Source organism: Cinclus cinclus, chromosome 33, assembly GCF_963662255.1.
Source record: "Cinclus cinclus chromosome 33, bCinCin1.1, whole genome shotgun sequence".
Taxonomy (NCBI): Eukaryota; Metazoa; Chordata; class Aves; order Passeriformes; family Cinclidae; genus Cinclus; species Cinclus cinclus.
The window spans coordinates 2,887,154-2,901,420 of NC_085078.1; the positions used below are offsets into that span (position 1 = coordinate 2,887,154).

The 14,267-nt window shown below is 67.5% G+C and overlaps 1 protein-coding gene across 1 annotated transcript; it reads right to left on the reverse strand.

Moving 5' to 3' along the window:
* Nucleotides 1-248: 248 nt before the first annotated feature.
* Nucleotides 249-13,860, reverse strand: LTBP3 (latent transforming growth factor beta binding protein 3). The gene is given in 26 exon segments (XM_062512024.1): nt 249-394; nt 762-899; nt 1,123-1,203; nt 1,472-1,639; nt 1,918-2,055; nt 2,384-2,512; nt 2,762-2,845; nt 3,140-3,307; nt 3,981-4,109; nt 4,560-4,679; nt 4,971-5,120; nt 5,611-5,730; nt 5,861-5,989; nt 6,290-6,421; nt 7,403-7,528; nt 7,910-8,005; nt 8,260-8,338; nt 9,303-9,490; nt 10,113-10,271; nt 10,814-10,936; nt 11,849-11,935; nt 12,496-12,601; nt 12,868-13,097; nt 13,462-13,511; nt 13,611-13,719; nt 13,722-13,860. Coding segments are annotated over 26 exon segments (3,309 nt in total). The 5' UTR covers nt 13,846-13,860.
* Nucleotides 13,861-14,267: the final 407 nt, after the last annotated feature.

Consider the following 14,267-nt stretch of genomic DNA (forward strand, 5'->3'; position numbering starts at 1 on the left):
AAATTCTCCCCGATGTGGCCCGAAACTCTTCCCTATTTCACCTCGAATCTCCCCCACGTCCCCCAAAACCCTGCCCCAAGTACCCCGAACTGCCACAGTTCCCCCCAAATCCTCCCAAGCGCCCAAATCTCCAAAAATCCCACCCCAAAATCCCCACCATTCAGACAGCGGCGCTGGGGCCGTTCCCCCACATCCTTTATTGGGGTCCGGGGGGGACTGGGGTCGGGCCCGGGGGGTCCCGGGGGGGTTCAGCGGCGCTGGGGCAGGCAGAGCCCCCCAGGCCGAGCCCGGCTGGTCCCGGCTTTGCAGGCACAGCGGAAGGAGCCGCTCGTGTTGATGCAGCGCTCGCGGGGGCAGCGGGGACCCCCCCGGGGGTCCCGACACTCGTCGATATCTGAAAGGGGGGGGGGGGTGGAACACACACAGGTCAGAGACCCCCAAAATAACCCCCCAGGGACTCCCAATCTTCCCCTCGTGGAATCCCCAAAATTTCCCCACGCTGAGAGGTCTCGACACTCGTCGATATAAGGGGGTCCAAAAATATCCCCTGCGAGCCCCAAAACTGCCCCTCACAAAGAGCCGGCACCCACTGATGGGTCTGTGGGTATCGGGGACCCCCAAATTCCCCCCGGGGGGTTCCCCAATATTTAGGGGTACTGACCCCCTCCCCACTTCCCACCTCTCCAAAGCCCTGGGTCCCAGAGGTGCTTTGGGGGTCACTCGGGGGGGTCCCACTTTCTGGGGGGGGTGGGGGGTCTCACCGAGGCAGCGGGTGCGGGTGGGGTCCGGTTGAAAGCCGGGGGGGCACTCGCAGCCCCCCCGGGGGGAGCGGAGGCAGCGGCCGGAGACCCCCCCAGGACAGGGACACTCGGCAGAGTCTTCCTCAGAGCTGTCGTCACCTGGGGGGGGGACACGGGGGGACTGGGGGCACCCACGGTGGGGGGCATGGGGGGGGGGGTGGGGGGAATCCCAGCTCAAACGGGTTTAGGGTCAGGTTTGGGGTCCTAAAGTGGGGTCTCAGTTCTGAATTTGGGGTCCTGGGGTTGGGGAGGGGGGTGGTGGGATCCAAGGGGTTTTGGGAGTCCTGGGGAGGGGTTGAGGGTGCGGGTTTTGGGGTCCCACCTCTGCGGGGCCCCCCCAGGCCGAGGGGGCTGACGTCCCAGAAGGAATTGCTCTCGCTCTGCAAGGGGGGGCACGGCAGCCCTGGGGGGGGGGGGGGAACGACACCCCCACGTCAGCCCCTCCGAGCGCCCCCAGGACCCTCAGCAGGGACCCCCAGATCCCATAGGAACCCACCCAAACCTCCCCATCCCACCCCGGACCCCCTCAACCCCCCCCTTTCCCCCCCCCCATAGAGCTCCTCCCAATCCCCCAGCCCCACCCCAGAGACCCCAAATCCCCTCTAGGACCCTACAAACCCCCCCCACCACCACCACCACAGCCCCTCCCCCCCCAGGCTCCCCGCAGTCACCTGGGGGCCGGGGGGGGCAGGGCCGGCAATGGGGTCCCCAGCCGGCCCCCCCCCGGCAGCAGCACTCGTCCAGCGTCAGGGGACCCCCCCCGAGGGGCGCCCCGCACACCCCCTCGTCCCCCCGCCGCTGCCAGCACACGTCCCGCCGCTCCGGCGGGGGGGGGCGTTCTGTGGGACCGGGCCAGGGGTCAGGAACCTTCAGACCCCTCCCCAGAGAACCCCCAAATCTCCGTTTCCCCCCCCCCCCCCACCCCCACATCCCGAAATCCCGACGAGTCTGAGTGGGGGGAGGCACAAACCTCCGGTCCCCACGGGGGTCTCACCGTGCCCGCAGTCCCCACCCCCCACCCACCGGAACCCCCTCCCGCTCCCCCCCAGGGAGGTTCTCACGATGCCCGGGGGGGGGGGGGGGGGGGGGGGTCTCACGATGCCCGGGGGGCTCTCACCGTGCTCGGGGGCGGGCAGGCAGCGCCGCAGCCCCGGGTGGTACCGAGCCCCCGGCCCGCAGGTGCAGCGGAAGGAACCGCGCGTGTTCTCACACGCTCCGTCCACGCAGTTCGACTCGTCCAGACACTCGTCCACGTCTGGGAACGGGGACCGGGGGGGGTTTTTGGGGACCCCAGTGATCCCCAAAACCTCCGGGATCCCCAGGGACCCCCAACCCCAACACTGCCAGAACCTGCCGGGACTCCCAGGGATTCCCTTGGCATTGCAGGAATCCCAAATACCCCAGGGACCCCCCCCCCAGCACTCCCAGGAGCCTCCCCATCAACACCCCAAGGACCCCTTAACACCCCAGAATTCCCAAGAACCCTCCAATACCCCCAAACATCCCAGGCTGCTCCTGGACCCCGCTGCTTGCTCCCCATGGCCCCCCATGCCCCCCAGCCCCCCCTGGGGACCCCCCCTCACCCAGGCACTGCCGCAGGGCGCTGTCGTAGTCGAAGCCCGCTTTGCAGTAGCACTCGTAGCCCGGCTGGGTGTTCACGCATTTCCCCCCCTTGCAGATCTCGTCCCCGAAGAGCCCGCACTCATCGATGTCTGAAGGGGTGGGGGGCACCCCCGGGGGGGGGGGGGGGTCGGTCAGGGTCAGGGACCACCCCCACCCACCCACCCACCCCCCCACCCGCCCATTTCGGGGACGCGGGGTACGCTCGGGACGCAGGGGATTGTAGGGGACAAGGAGCTGGCCTTGGAAAAACGGGGACCCTCGGGACGGGGGAGGGGGGCGGCAAGGGACAGAAACCCCCCGGGGGAGGGGGGACAGGGGGGACACGGCGGGGGTCTCACCCCGGTGTGCGGGGACCCCGTAGTCGAGGCCGTTGTCGTCCTGGATGAAGCCCCTCCCGTCGGGACAGAGCGACACGAACTCGGCTGGGGAGGGGGGCGGAAAAAAAAGTCAAAGTGAGAGTGGGAGGGGGGGGTCCTGAACCCCCAACCCACCCTCGGAACCCCCAAACCATCACCGAGGACCCCTCACCCACCCCTGGTGACCCCCCCAAACCCCTCAGGGGGACTTCAACTCTGCTGGATACGGGGGGGGGGGGGGGGGTGTCAAGCCCCTTTCAGACCTCCCTAAACCCCCCCACCCCCCCCCCAAAAAAAAAAAAAAAAAAAGAAAACCGGGGTGACAACTGATTGGGACCACCCAAACCAACCCCCCCGTACCCGAGGAGGGGAGGGGGCAGGGGTACACCTCGCACAGGTCCCCCCACCCTGCCCCCACGGAGCAGCAGCACTCGCCGCGGGTCACGTTTGTCCCCAGGACGGCGTCGCAGAACACGGGCAGCTCCAGGCTCAGGTAACACTCCTTACGGGGGGCGGGGGGCTCCCGAGCTGCAAGAGAGGGGGGGTGGGGGGGGTCAACGGGACCCCCAGAATCTCAGCGATCCCCCAAAAATCCCTCAGAGCCCTTAGAGCTTCAAGGATTCCCCCCGCAAAACCCCGCAATGACTCCTCAGAATTCCAGGGATGCCCCCCACCCCAAAGACCCTCCTAGAACCGCACCCTCCCCCCCCCCCCCCCTTCCTGAACTCCAGGGATCTCCCAGAGACCCCTCAGGCCTCTCTGGGACCCCCAGGAACACCCCCAGACCCCCAGGAACACCCCAGCACCCATAAAAATCTCTTGTCTCAGGGACCCCCTAAAAATGCCCTTCCCTGACCTTTCTGGGATCCCCCAGACCACCCCCCCCCCACCCCCGGATATCCCAGAACCCTCCTAGACCCCCCCAAAACCCCAGGGATACCCCAGAACCCCCCGCGGACCCCCCCAAAACCCCAGGGATACCCCAGAACCCCCCGCGGACCCCCCCAAAACCCCAGGGACCCCCTAGGACCCCCACCCCACAAAGCCCCAGGGATACCCAGAACCCCCCCAGGACCCTCCCAATTCCCCTGGGATACCCCAAAACCCCTCAGTGCTCCCCTCCCCCATTTTTTCCAGGGATCCTCCAGAGGCACCCCCAGACCCTCCCGTGCCCCCACCACGCCCCCAGCCCCCTCCTCACGGAGGCAGCGGCGCCCATCGGGGCTGGGGGCGTATCCGGGGGGGCAGCGGCAGCTGAAGGAGCCCTCGAGGTTGGTGCAGGTGCCGGGGGGGGGGCACAGCCCCGGGTCCAGCGCGCACTCGTCGATGTCTGGAGGGGGGGGGGAAGAGGGATTTGAGTGGGGGGCGGACCCGTGAGACACCCCAAAGACCCCCCCGAGCACTGGGGGGAGGGGGGGGGGGGGTCTCCACACATCCACCCCGGCATCGCTCAGGGGTTGTTTTGGGGGTGGGGGGGGCTGTTTTGGGGTTTATTTTGGGGAGGGGTCTTCACACTCGCAATGGTAGTGCGTACCTGGGGGGGCTCCTTTGGGGGGGGGGGATTTTGGGGCTGCTTTGGGGTTTTTTGGGGCTGTTTTGGGGAGTGTTTGGGGGCCATTTGGGGGCTGTTTGGGAGAGAATTTTGGGGTTGTTTTGGGGGTTGTTTTGGGGTCGTTTTCAGGGGCGTTTTGGGGTCGTTTTGGGGGAGTTTTGGGGCTGTTTTGAGGCTGTTTCGGGGATGTTTGGGGGTTTATTTTGGGGAGGGGGTCTCCACACTCACCCTGGCAGCGCCGGCCGTGCACCAGAGCGTAGCCGGGGGGGCACAGGCACCGGTACGACCCCACCGTGTTCACGCAGTCCCCCCCCACGCAGGCGGCCGCGAACTCGCACTCATCGATGTCTGGGAGGGGGGGGGGGGGGCAAAGAAAAACGAGACCTCCGTGTGAGGGACCCCTCCCCAAACCCCAAACTCTCCCCCCCCAGACCCATCCTCAAACCCCCAAACCCCCCCCCCAGATCCATCCCCAAATTCCAACCCCACCCCCCAGATCCATCCCCAAATTCCAACCCCACCCCCCAGATCCATCCCCAAACCCCAAAACCCCTCCAGAGCCCCCCTCCCCGAACCCCATTGACCTCCCTGATGTACAGACCCCCAAACCCCCCCATAGTCCCCCAGATTTGGGGGTACCTTGGCAGCGGGGGGGGTCCCGCACCGGCTGCAGCCCGGGGGGGCACTGGCACTTGTAGGATCCGGGGGTGTTGACGCAGCTCCCCCCGGGGCAAAGCCCCCCAGCCTCGCACTCGTTCACATCTGTGAGACCCCCGTGAGCCCCCAATTCTTGGGGGGGTCGGGGGTGATGTGTGGGGGCGGGCCGGGGTGGGAGTTTTGGGGGGTTTGGGGGGGGGGGGGGGGAAAGGCACAAGGCGGGGGTAGGGATGGGGCTCCCAGGGGAGATTTGGGGGAGCGGGGAGAGCGTGTGGATATTGGGGAGGGGGTTCAAGAGGGGGGGGATCCCCAAGATGGGGGTCACAGATAAAGGGGTCTCCAGGGGTTCCGAGAGGGTCTGGGGGGGTCCTGTGTGATCCAAGGGGGATTTCAAGGGGTGCTGGGAGAGTGCTGGAGGTTTTGGGGAGTTCTGGAGGGGTTTGGGGTGTGCCAGGGGTTTTGGGGGATCCCAGAGGTGTTTGGGGGGGTCCCGGCGATTTTGGGGGATCCCAGGAAGTTTTGGTGTGTCCCAGGGGTTTTTGGGGGATTCTGGAGGTGTTGGGGGGGGTCCCGTGGGGTTTTGTGGGGTCCCAGGAGGGGGGGGGTCCCCGGGGGTGCTGACCGAGGCAGGCGCCGTTGAGGCCGCGGAAGCCGGGGGGGCAGGGGGTGCACACGAACCCCCCGGGCTGGTTCTCACACTTGGAGTCGGGGCACGTCCCCACGTCCAGGCACTCGTTGATGTCTGGGGCGGCGGCAGGGGGACATTGGGGACATCGGGGACGTTGGGGACATCAGGGGACACCCAACAGCACCCTGCGTCCGTCCCCGGTGATTTTGTGTCCCCGTTCCAGTGTCGCCACCCCCCGTGTCACCTTCGCAGAGCGGTGGCCTCGAGCCCTTGCGCCGGTAGCCCGGGTGACACTCGCACTTGTAGTGGCCCGGCACGTTGGAGCAGGTGCCACCGTCCCCACACACGTCACCCTTGGCACACTCGTCGATGTCTGTGGGGACACGCAGGGTCACTTGCCCTGTCCCCAAACCCCGGGCGGTGTCCCCAACCCTGCCCTGAGTCCCCAAACCTGGACCATGTCCCCAATCCCATTCCCTGTCCCCAACCCTGCCCTGAGTCCCCAAACCTGCCACATGTCCCCAGCCCTGTCCCCAGCCCTGTCCCCAATCCTGTTCCCTTTGTCCCCGTCCCTTCCCCGTGCCCTGCGTGTCCCCACATCCCCTATGCCCTCACGTCCCCCCCCATCCCCGCGGTGTCCCCATGTCCCCGTGTCCCCCCGGCCCTCCCGTACCTGTGCAGGTGCGCAGCCCCTTGTGCAGGCGCAGCTGGAACCCGCGGTGACAGTGACACGTGTAGGACCCGCCCGTGTTCATGCACACACCGCGCCCGGCCCCGCACGGCTCCGTCTCGCACTCGTTCACATCTGGACAGATGTGTCGCAGGTGTGTCGCAGGTGTGTCACTGCATGTGTGACACTCCCGGTGCCGCCACACACCCCAAATCCCCCTGTCCCGCTCGTGTCCCCCGTGTCCCCTGCATCCTCCCCAAGCCCCCCACACCCCCATAACCCCTTGTCCCCTGTGCCCCCCAGTGCCTCCCATGCTCCCCTCCGTGTCCCGGTGTCCCAGTGTCCCCCATGTCCCCGTCCCCCAGTGCCCCCATGTCCTGGTGTTCCCATGTCCGCAGAGCCTCAGTGTCCCAGTGTCCCATCTCCCCATGTCCCCATGTCCCCTGTCCCCAGTGTCCCCATGTCCCCTGTACCCATGTCCCCATGTCCCCAGTGTCCCATATCCCCATATCCCCATGTCCCCATGTCCCCTGTCCCCATGTCCTGGTGTTCCCATGTCCGCAGAGCCTCAGTGTCCCAGTGTCCCATCTCCCCATGTCCCCATGTCCCCGTCCCCCAGTGCCCCCATGTCCTGGTGTTCCCATGTCCGCAGAGCCCCAGTGTCCCAGTGTCCCATCTCCCCATGTCCCCATGTCCCCTGTCCCCAGTGTCCCCATGTCCCCTGTACCCATGTCCCCAGTGTCCCATATCCCCATGTCCCCATGTCCCCTGTCCCCATGTCCTGGTGTTCCCATGTCCCCAGTGTCCCGGTGTCCCCTGTCCCCATGTCCCCAGTGTCCCGGTGTCCCCATGTCCCCTGTCCCCATGTCCTGGTGTTCCCATGTCCCCAGTGTCCCGGTGTCCCCATGTCCCCAGTGTCCTGGTGTCCCCATGTCCCCTGTCCCCATGTCCTGGTGTTCCCATGTCCCCAGAGCCCCAGTGTCCCAGTGTCCCATCTCCCCATGTCCCCACGTCCCTTGTCCCCTGTCCCCATGTCCCGGTGTCCCCATGTCCCCTGTCCCCATGTCCCCATATCCCCACGTCCCCGTCCCCTGTCCCCCGTCCCGGTTCCGGTACCGGTGCAGTAGCGGCGCTGGGGGTGCCAGCGGTACCCCGGGAAGCAGAGGCAGCTGTAGCCCCCCGGGCCCATCACGCACTCGCCGGGGCCGCAGATGTTCCGGTTCAGTTTGCACTCGTCCGTCTCTGGGGGGGGGGGGGGGGGGGGGTCCCAGAGGGATTTTGGGGTGATCCCAGGAGCACTGAGTGGTCCCGAAGGGACCCCAAGGAGCTTTGGGGGTGTGTGATGGGGAGGGGGGAGGTCCCAATGGGATTTTGGGGGTTCAAGGGTAGCTCCCAAGGGGGTTCTGGGGGTCTTGGAGAAGGTTCTGGAGCATCTCTGGGGATCTCAGTGGGTCTTGAGGGAGTCTGGAGGTCCCGGGAACATTGGGGGGATCCCAACGAGAGCCTCGGGGCTTTTTGGGAGGGGTCCCAGGGATTCTGGTGGGAGGGTCGGGGGTCCTGGGAGTCCTAGAGAGATCCCAGGAGGGTCTTGGGGGTTTCTGGGGGATCCCGGGGGTCCCTCACCGGTGACCTGGGTGGGCGCGATCTCGGCGGCGCTGCGTGTGAGCTGCTCCGGGGGCAGCCGCCACAGCGGGGCGGGCGTGGGCCGGGCCAGCAGCGCTGGGGACACACGACATGTCCCGACTGGCGACACGGGGACACCGCCCCGTCCGCGTCCCCATCCCCGCGCCCCCCAGCCCCCATCTCCGTGCCCATCTTCGCTCTCATTCGTGTCCCCAAAGTGTCCCCAACCCCCTTCCGGTCCTTTCTCTTCATCCCGGTTCGCGTCCCCAAAACGTCCCTTGTCCCCAAACTGTCCCCACCGCCGTCCCCTCCCCCTCCCCTGCCCCCCCGCACCCCCTCCCCCCTTTTACCGGGGTACCGGGGGGGGTCGCTGCTCCCCGGGGGCTGCTCCAGACCCTGCTCCTCCGAGGGGCTCCAGAACGCCGGCAGCTGGGGGGGGACAGCGATGTCCCCTCTGTCCCCTCCGCGCCCCCAGCCCCCAGCCCAGCCCCCCCTCCGACACCTCCCAGCCCCCCCCCAAACCCTTCCATGCCCCCCCCGCCCCCCACAGACCCGTGAGACCCTCCCCTCCCCCCCCCAGTCCGTCCCTGTCATGCTGGTCCCTCCCCCCCCCTCCCCCACACTCACCATGGCCTGGGGGGTCACAGCTGCGGGGGGAGGGGGCGCTGAGACCCCAAACTGACCCCCCCCCACCGTGGGGCGGGGGGGGAGGGACAAACAAAACAGGGGGGTCATGGGGGGGGTCCCGGGATATTGAGGGGGAGGGGGGCACGGGGATGGGGGGGCACCAAGGGGAAAGGGGGGGGGGGGGGAAAGGGGGTCTGTGGGGTCACAGGGGATATTGGGGGGGTCACAGGGACATGGGGGGGTCACAGGGGATATTGGGGGGGTCACAGGGACATGGGGGGGTCACAGGGGGTATTGGGGGGGTCACAGGGGATATTGGGGGGGTCACAGGGGATATTGGAGGGGTCACAGGGACATGGGGGGGTCACAGGGGGTATTGGGGGGGTCACAGGGGATATTGGGGGGGTCACAGGGGGTATTGGAGGGGTCACAGGGACATGGGGGGGTCACAGGGGATATTGGGGGGGTCACAGGGACATGGGGGGGGTCACAGGGGATATTGGGGGGTCAGAGGGGATATTGGGGGGGTCACAGGGACATGGGGGGGTCACAGGGGGTATTGGGGGGGTCACAGGGGGTATTGGGGGGGTCACAGGGACATGGGGGGGGTCACAGGGGATATTGGGGGGGGCACAGGGAGTGGCCATGGGAGCCCAGGAGGACACAGGAACCCCCCAGTGGAGATTGGGGGGGGGGGGGGGGAACACAAGGATTTGGGGGGTGGGGTGGGGGGGGGGGAAAGTCACTCAGGGAGGGGGTGTCCGACCTGGTGGGGGGGGGAGCATCGGGCGGCACCGGGCTGGGGGCGGGCGGGGGGGGGCCGGGGGGGTCTCTCGGGGGTCCCGTCGGGGTGGATGTGCAGAGTGAAGTCGCTCTCGCCCTGGATCGTCAGGGTCTGGTGGGACGTGAGCACGTGGTAGCCCTTCCCCGCTGGACAAATGGCCTTGAACGCGGCTGGGGGAGGGGGCACGGGGGGGGAGGGGTCAGCGGGGTGGGGGGGGACACCCCCAAACCGCCCTGGGACCCCCCCAGCTCCCCAGAGGGGGCTGCGGCTCTCCCTGGGAGGGTGGGGAGGGTCCCCCTTGGCCGCTGGGGGAAAAATTTGGGGGGACACGGGGGGTGAGTAGAGGGTCCCAAAGTGACATCGCCCCCCCCCCCCCCCGACCCAAAACCGGAGCTGTCAGTGCGGCAGCGACCCCTCCCAAAGCCCCCAGACCCAAAACCGGAGCTGTCAGTGCGGCAGCGACCCCTCCCAAAGCCCCCAGACCCAAAATCGGAGCTGTCAGTGCGGCAGCGACCCCTCCCAAAGCCCCCAGACCCAAAACCGGAGCTGTCAGTGCGGCAGCGACCCCTCTAAAATCCCCCAGACCCAAAACCGGAGCTGTCAGTGCGGCAGCGACCCCTCCCAAAGCCCCCAGACCCAAAACCGGAGCTGTCAGTGCGGCAGCGACCCCTCCCAAAGCCCCCAGACCCAAAACCGGAGCTGTCAGTGCGGCAGCGACCCCTCCCAAAAGCCCCCAGACCCAAAACCGGAGCTGTCAGTGCGGCAGCGACCCCTCCCAAAGCCCCCCCGTACCGGTGCCGTCGGGGGGGCAGCGCTGGCAGCGGCCCCCCCAGGCCTTGCCCACGCTGCAGCAGCAGGTCCGGCGGGTCAGGCGGGTGGGCAGGGGGTGCTGGCACTGCTGAGACCCCGAAACCAGCCGGAAACACAGACCCCGCTCCTCACCCGGCTCGGCTGTGGGAGGGGGGGGTGGGGGAAGAGCAATCTCAGGGACCCCTCCTCAAACCCCCTCCCCCCCCCTCCAAAATCCCAGAAAAATCCCCTGAAAAATCCCACAGAGCCCCAAAATCCCACAGACTTCCCCCAAACTGCTCGCCGGGCTTTCCTGGTGGGGGGTGGTCAGGATCCTCAGAGACCCCTCCCCAGGGACCCCCAAAATCTCAGAGCCCCCCCCCCCCCCCCCACCATGTCCCCCTTCAACCATCCCCATGTGCGAGCTCTGGGAGGATCCCCCAGGATTTCCAGAACCCTCAGACCCCCAGGATGCCCAAAGAGTCCCAGAAACCCCAAGAAAAGACCCCCAGGACCCCCCCAGGAACCCCCAAAATCCCCCAAAATCCCCCCATACACAGACGCTGGCTCCAAGATGGGCCCAGGATCTCCCGGGACCCCTCAGGACCCCCAGAATTTCCAGAATCCCAGGACCCCCAAAACGTCCCAGAACCCCCTGGAAAGACCCCCCAGGACCCCCCAGGACCCCCAAACACCCCCCGTACGCAGGCACTGGCTCCGGGAGGGGCCCAGGACGTGTCCGGCCGAGCAGGAGCAGCGGAAGCTGCCCTGGGTGTTGCGGCACTCGCCGGGCTGGCACACACCGGGCAGGGCACACTCGTTAATGTCTGCGACAGGTACAGCACACCTGAGCCAGGTGTGAACACACCTGAGCCAGGTATGGCATACCTGAGCCAGGTACAGCACACCTGAGCCAGGTATGGCATACCTGAGCCAGGTGTGAACACACCTGAGCCAGGTACAGCACACCTGAGCCAGGTACGGCATACCTGAGCCAGGTATGGCACACCTGAGCCAGGTACAGCACACCTAAGCCAGGTACGGCACACCTAAGCCAGGTATAGCACACCTGAGCCAGGTATGGCACACCTAAGCCAGGTACGGCACACCTGAGCCAGGTATGGCACACCTGAGCCAGGTACGGCACACCTAAGCCAGGTACGGCACACCTGAGCCAGGTATAGCACACCTGAGCCAGGTATGGCATACCTGAGCCAGGTACAGCACACCTAAGCCAGGTATGGCACACCTGAGCCAGGTACGGCACACCTGAGCCAGGTGTGAGCACACCTGAGCCAGGTACGGCACACCTGAGGCAGGTGTGAGCACACCTGAGCCAGGTACGGCACACCTGAGCTAAGTATGGCGCACCTGAGTCCTTCACGGGTACAGCTCCTGTTCCACACCCACCCCCCCAAAATTGCCGGGCACAGAGAACTCAGTGTCTGTGAGAGGTGTGGCACAGGTAAACACACCTGGCACAGGTGATGCAGGTGTGACACAGGTGTGATACAGGTATGATACAGGTGTGACATGGGTGTGACACAGGTGTGATACAGGTGTGACACGGGTGTGACATGGGTGTGATAGAGGTGTGATACAGGTGTGATACAGGTGTGATACAGGTGTGACACAGGTGTGATACAGGTGTGACACGGGTATGACACAGGTGTGACACAGGTAGAACACACATGGCACAGGTGTGACACGGGTCCCCCCACGCCCCCCTCGCCCCCTACCCTGGCAGTGGGAGCTGTTGAGGCGTTTGTAGCCCTGGGGACAATCCCCCCCGCGCTCCCCCCGCGCCGCTTTCGGGGACCCCGAACCTGCAAGAGACCCCCGAGACCCCCCCGGTCAGCCCCAGAATGGGGAGGCAGCGGGGGGAGGGGGAGAATCTGGGGAGGGGGTGGGGGGCAGCTGGGGGGGAGGGGGTCCTGGTTTTATGCTGGGGGGATCCTGGGGGGTTCTTGGGGGGTTCTGAGGGTCCTGGGGGATTCAGGGGAGGGTTCTGGGGGGTCCTGGATGGTTCTGGGTGGTTCTGGGGGTCCTGGGGGATTCAGGGGAGGGTTCTGGGGGGTCCTGGATGGTTCTGGGTGGTTCTAGGGGGTCCTGGGGGATTCATGGGAGGGTTCTGGGGGGTCCTGGATGGTTCTGGGTGGTTCTGGGGGTCCTGGGGGGTTCTGGGGGGTCCAAGTCCCCATCAGGGCAAGCTGAGGAAGTTTTCCGGGTAGGGGGTCTCGGCCACATGGGGGGGTTTTTTGGGGAGTGCGGGGGGGGTCCTAGGAGGGCGGGGGGTGTCCCCAACAGCTGAAGAGGGGGGGGGGGTGTGTTCATGGCAGGATTGAGTGGGGGGGGGGGGGGTTCGAGGGTGGGGGTCCCCACCCACCCTGCACGTGGGGACACTTGTGGCACTTGCTCTGTCCCCAGGCGCTGCCGATGCTGCCGCAGCAATCCTCGAGCTTGGTGAGCCCGGGCAGGGGGTTACTGCCACACTGTGGGGGGGGGGGCACGGGGGGGTCAGCACCCCAAAAAAACAACACCCCCGAGTCCCCCAATTCCACCCGTGACACCCACCCCCCCCTCCCCGCACCCACAGAGACCCCCGGCAGCAATCCCAGAGCTCGGTGAGCGCGGGGTGCTGCAGCATTAAACGGGGGGGGGGTGGTGTCAGCCTCCCAAAACACCCCAAAATCCCAGCCCTCTGACCCCTACCCCGAACCCCAAAATGTGCCTGGACACCCCCTCCCCCCCCCCTCACCGAGTGCTTGGGCAGGGTCTCCTGGAAGCAGCGGCCCAGCGGTTTGTGGGTGTGGGGCCGGGGGGGCGCGGGGGGTTTGCTTCCCGCCGGGGGCTGAGCGGGGTGCGCCAGGAGCCCCCCCCCACCCCGGGGAGCCCCCTCGGGGGGGCGCGGGTCGATGCGATGAACCTGAACCGAGGCCTCGGGGGGGTGATGGACCCGCACGTTCACCAGGGGAGGGGGCACCTGTGCTGGAGGGGGGGGGGGGGGGGGGGGAGGGATTGGGGAAATGGTAACTGGGACCCCCCCTGAACCCCAAAATCCGGCACCCAGGGACCCCCTTCCCCCGAGCTCCCAAATCCAGAACTGGGGACCCCCCCCCCCCCCCAAACCTCCAAACCCGGCACGTGGGATGATCCCCACTAAGAACCCAAACCCTGCGACACCCCGATCCCCAAAATTCGGCACCCTGGGACCCCCCCAACCCCAGTAGGACACCCTGGGACCCCCCCATATGGGCACCCCCAGACACGGGACCCCCAGAACTCTCCACCCCCTACACCCCCCCCACCCCCGAGCCCCCCCAAACCCCTCCAAGCCCCCCCCTCCCGGTACCTTCAGCCGAGTGGTGTCCCGGCCCCAGGGGCACGACGAAGGTGGCGTGGCTGACGTGTCCCCCCCCGTGTCCGTGTCCCCCCCCGTGTCCGTGTCCCCCCCCGTGCCCCCCCCCGTGCCCCCCACCATGGGCTGCCCCGGGGGGGGGCTCGGGGGGAGCCGCAGCCCCCCCGGGGCCATCGGCGATGACCTGGACGGCGTAAACGGCGACCTTGGAACCCGGGCCGGGGTCCGGGGGGGCGTCGGGGGGCGCGGGGGGGGGAGGAGGGGGGGGGTCCCCCCCCTGAGCGTGCCCCCCCCCCCCGCGGGGACCTGGCAGAAGCGGCCGGTGAAGTTGGGGGGACACAGGCAGTGGGAACGGGAGCTGCACTGACCCCCGTTCATGCAGGGCAGGGGGCACACCACTGTGGGGAGAGAGACCCCCTGAGACCCCCGGACCGCCCCCAAAAACACACCGAGCGCCCCCAGACCCCCCGAGACCCCCGGACCGCCCCCAAAAACACACCGAGCGCCCCCAGACCTCCCGAGACCCCCGGACCGCCCCCAAAAACACACCGAGCGCCCCCAGACCTCCCGAGACCCCCGGACCGCCCCCAAAAACACACCGAGACCCCTGAATTCCCCCCCCCCCCCAAATCCTTTTGTCCCCTTTGTCCCACCCTGGTCCCAGTGCCATCCCCGGTGTCCCCATTCCCATCGTGTCCCATCCTGGCCGTGTCCCCATCCCTGTCCCCATGTCCCTGTTCCGGTGTCCCCATGTCTGTCCCCATCCCTGTCCCCATGTCTCTGTCCCTGTCCCCCTGTCG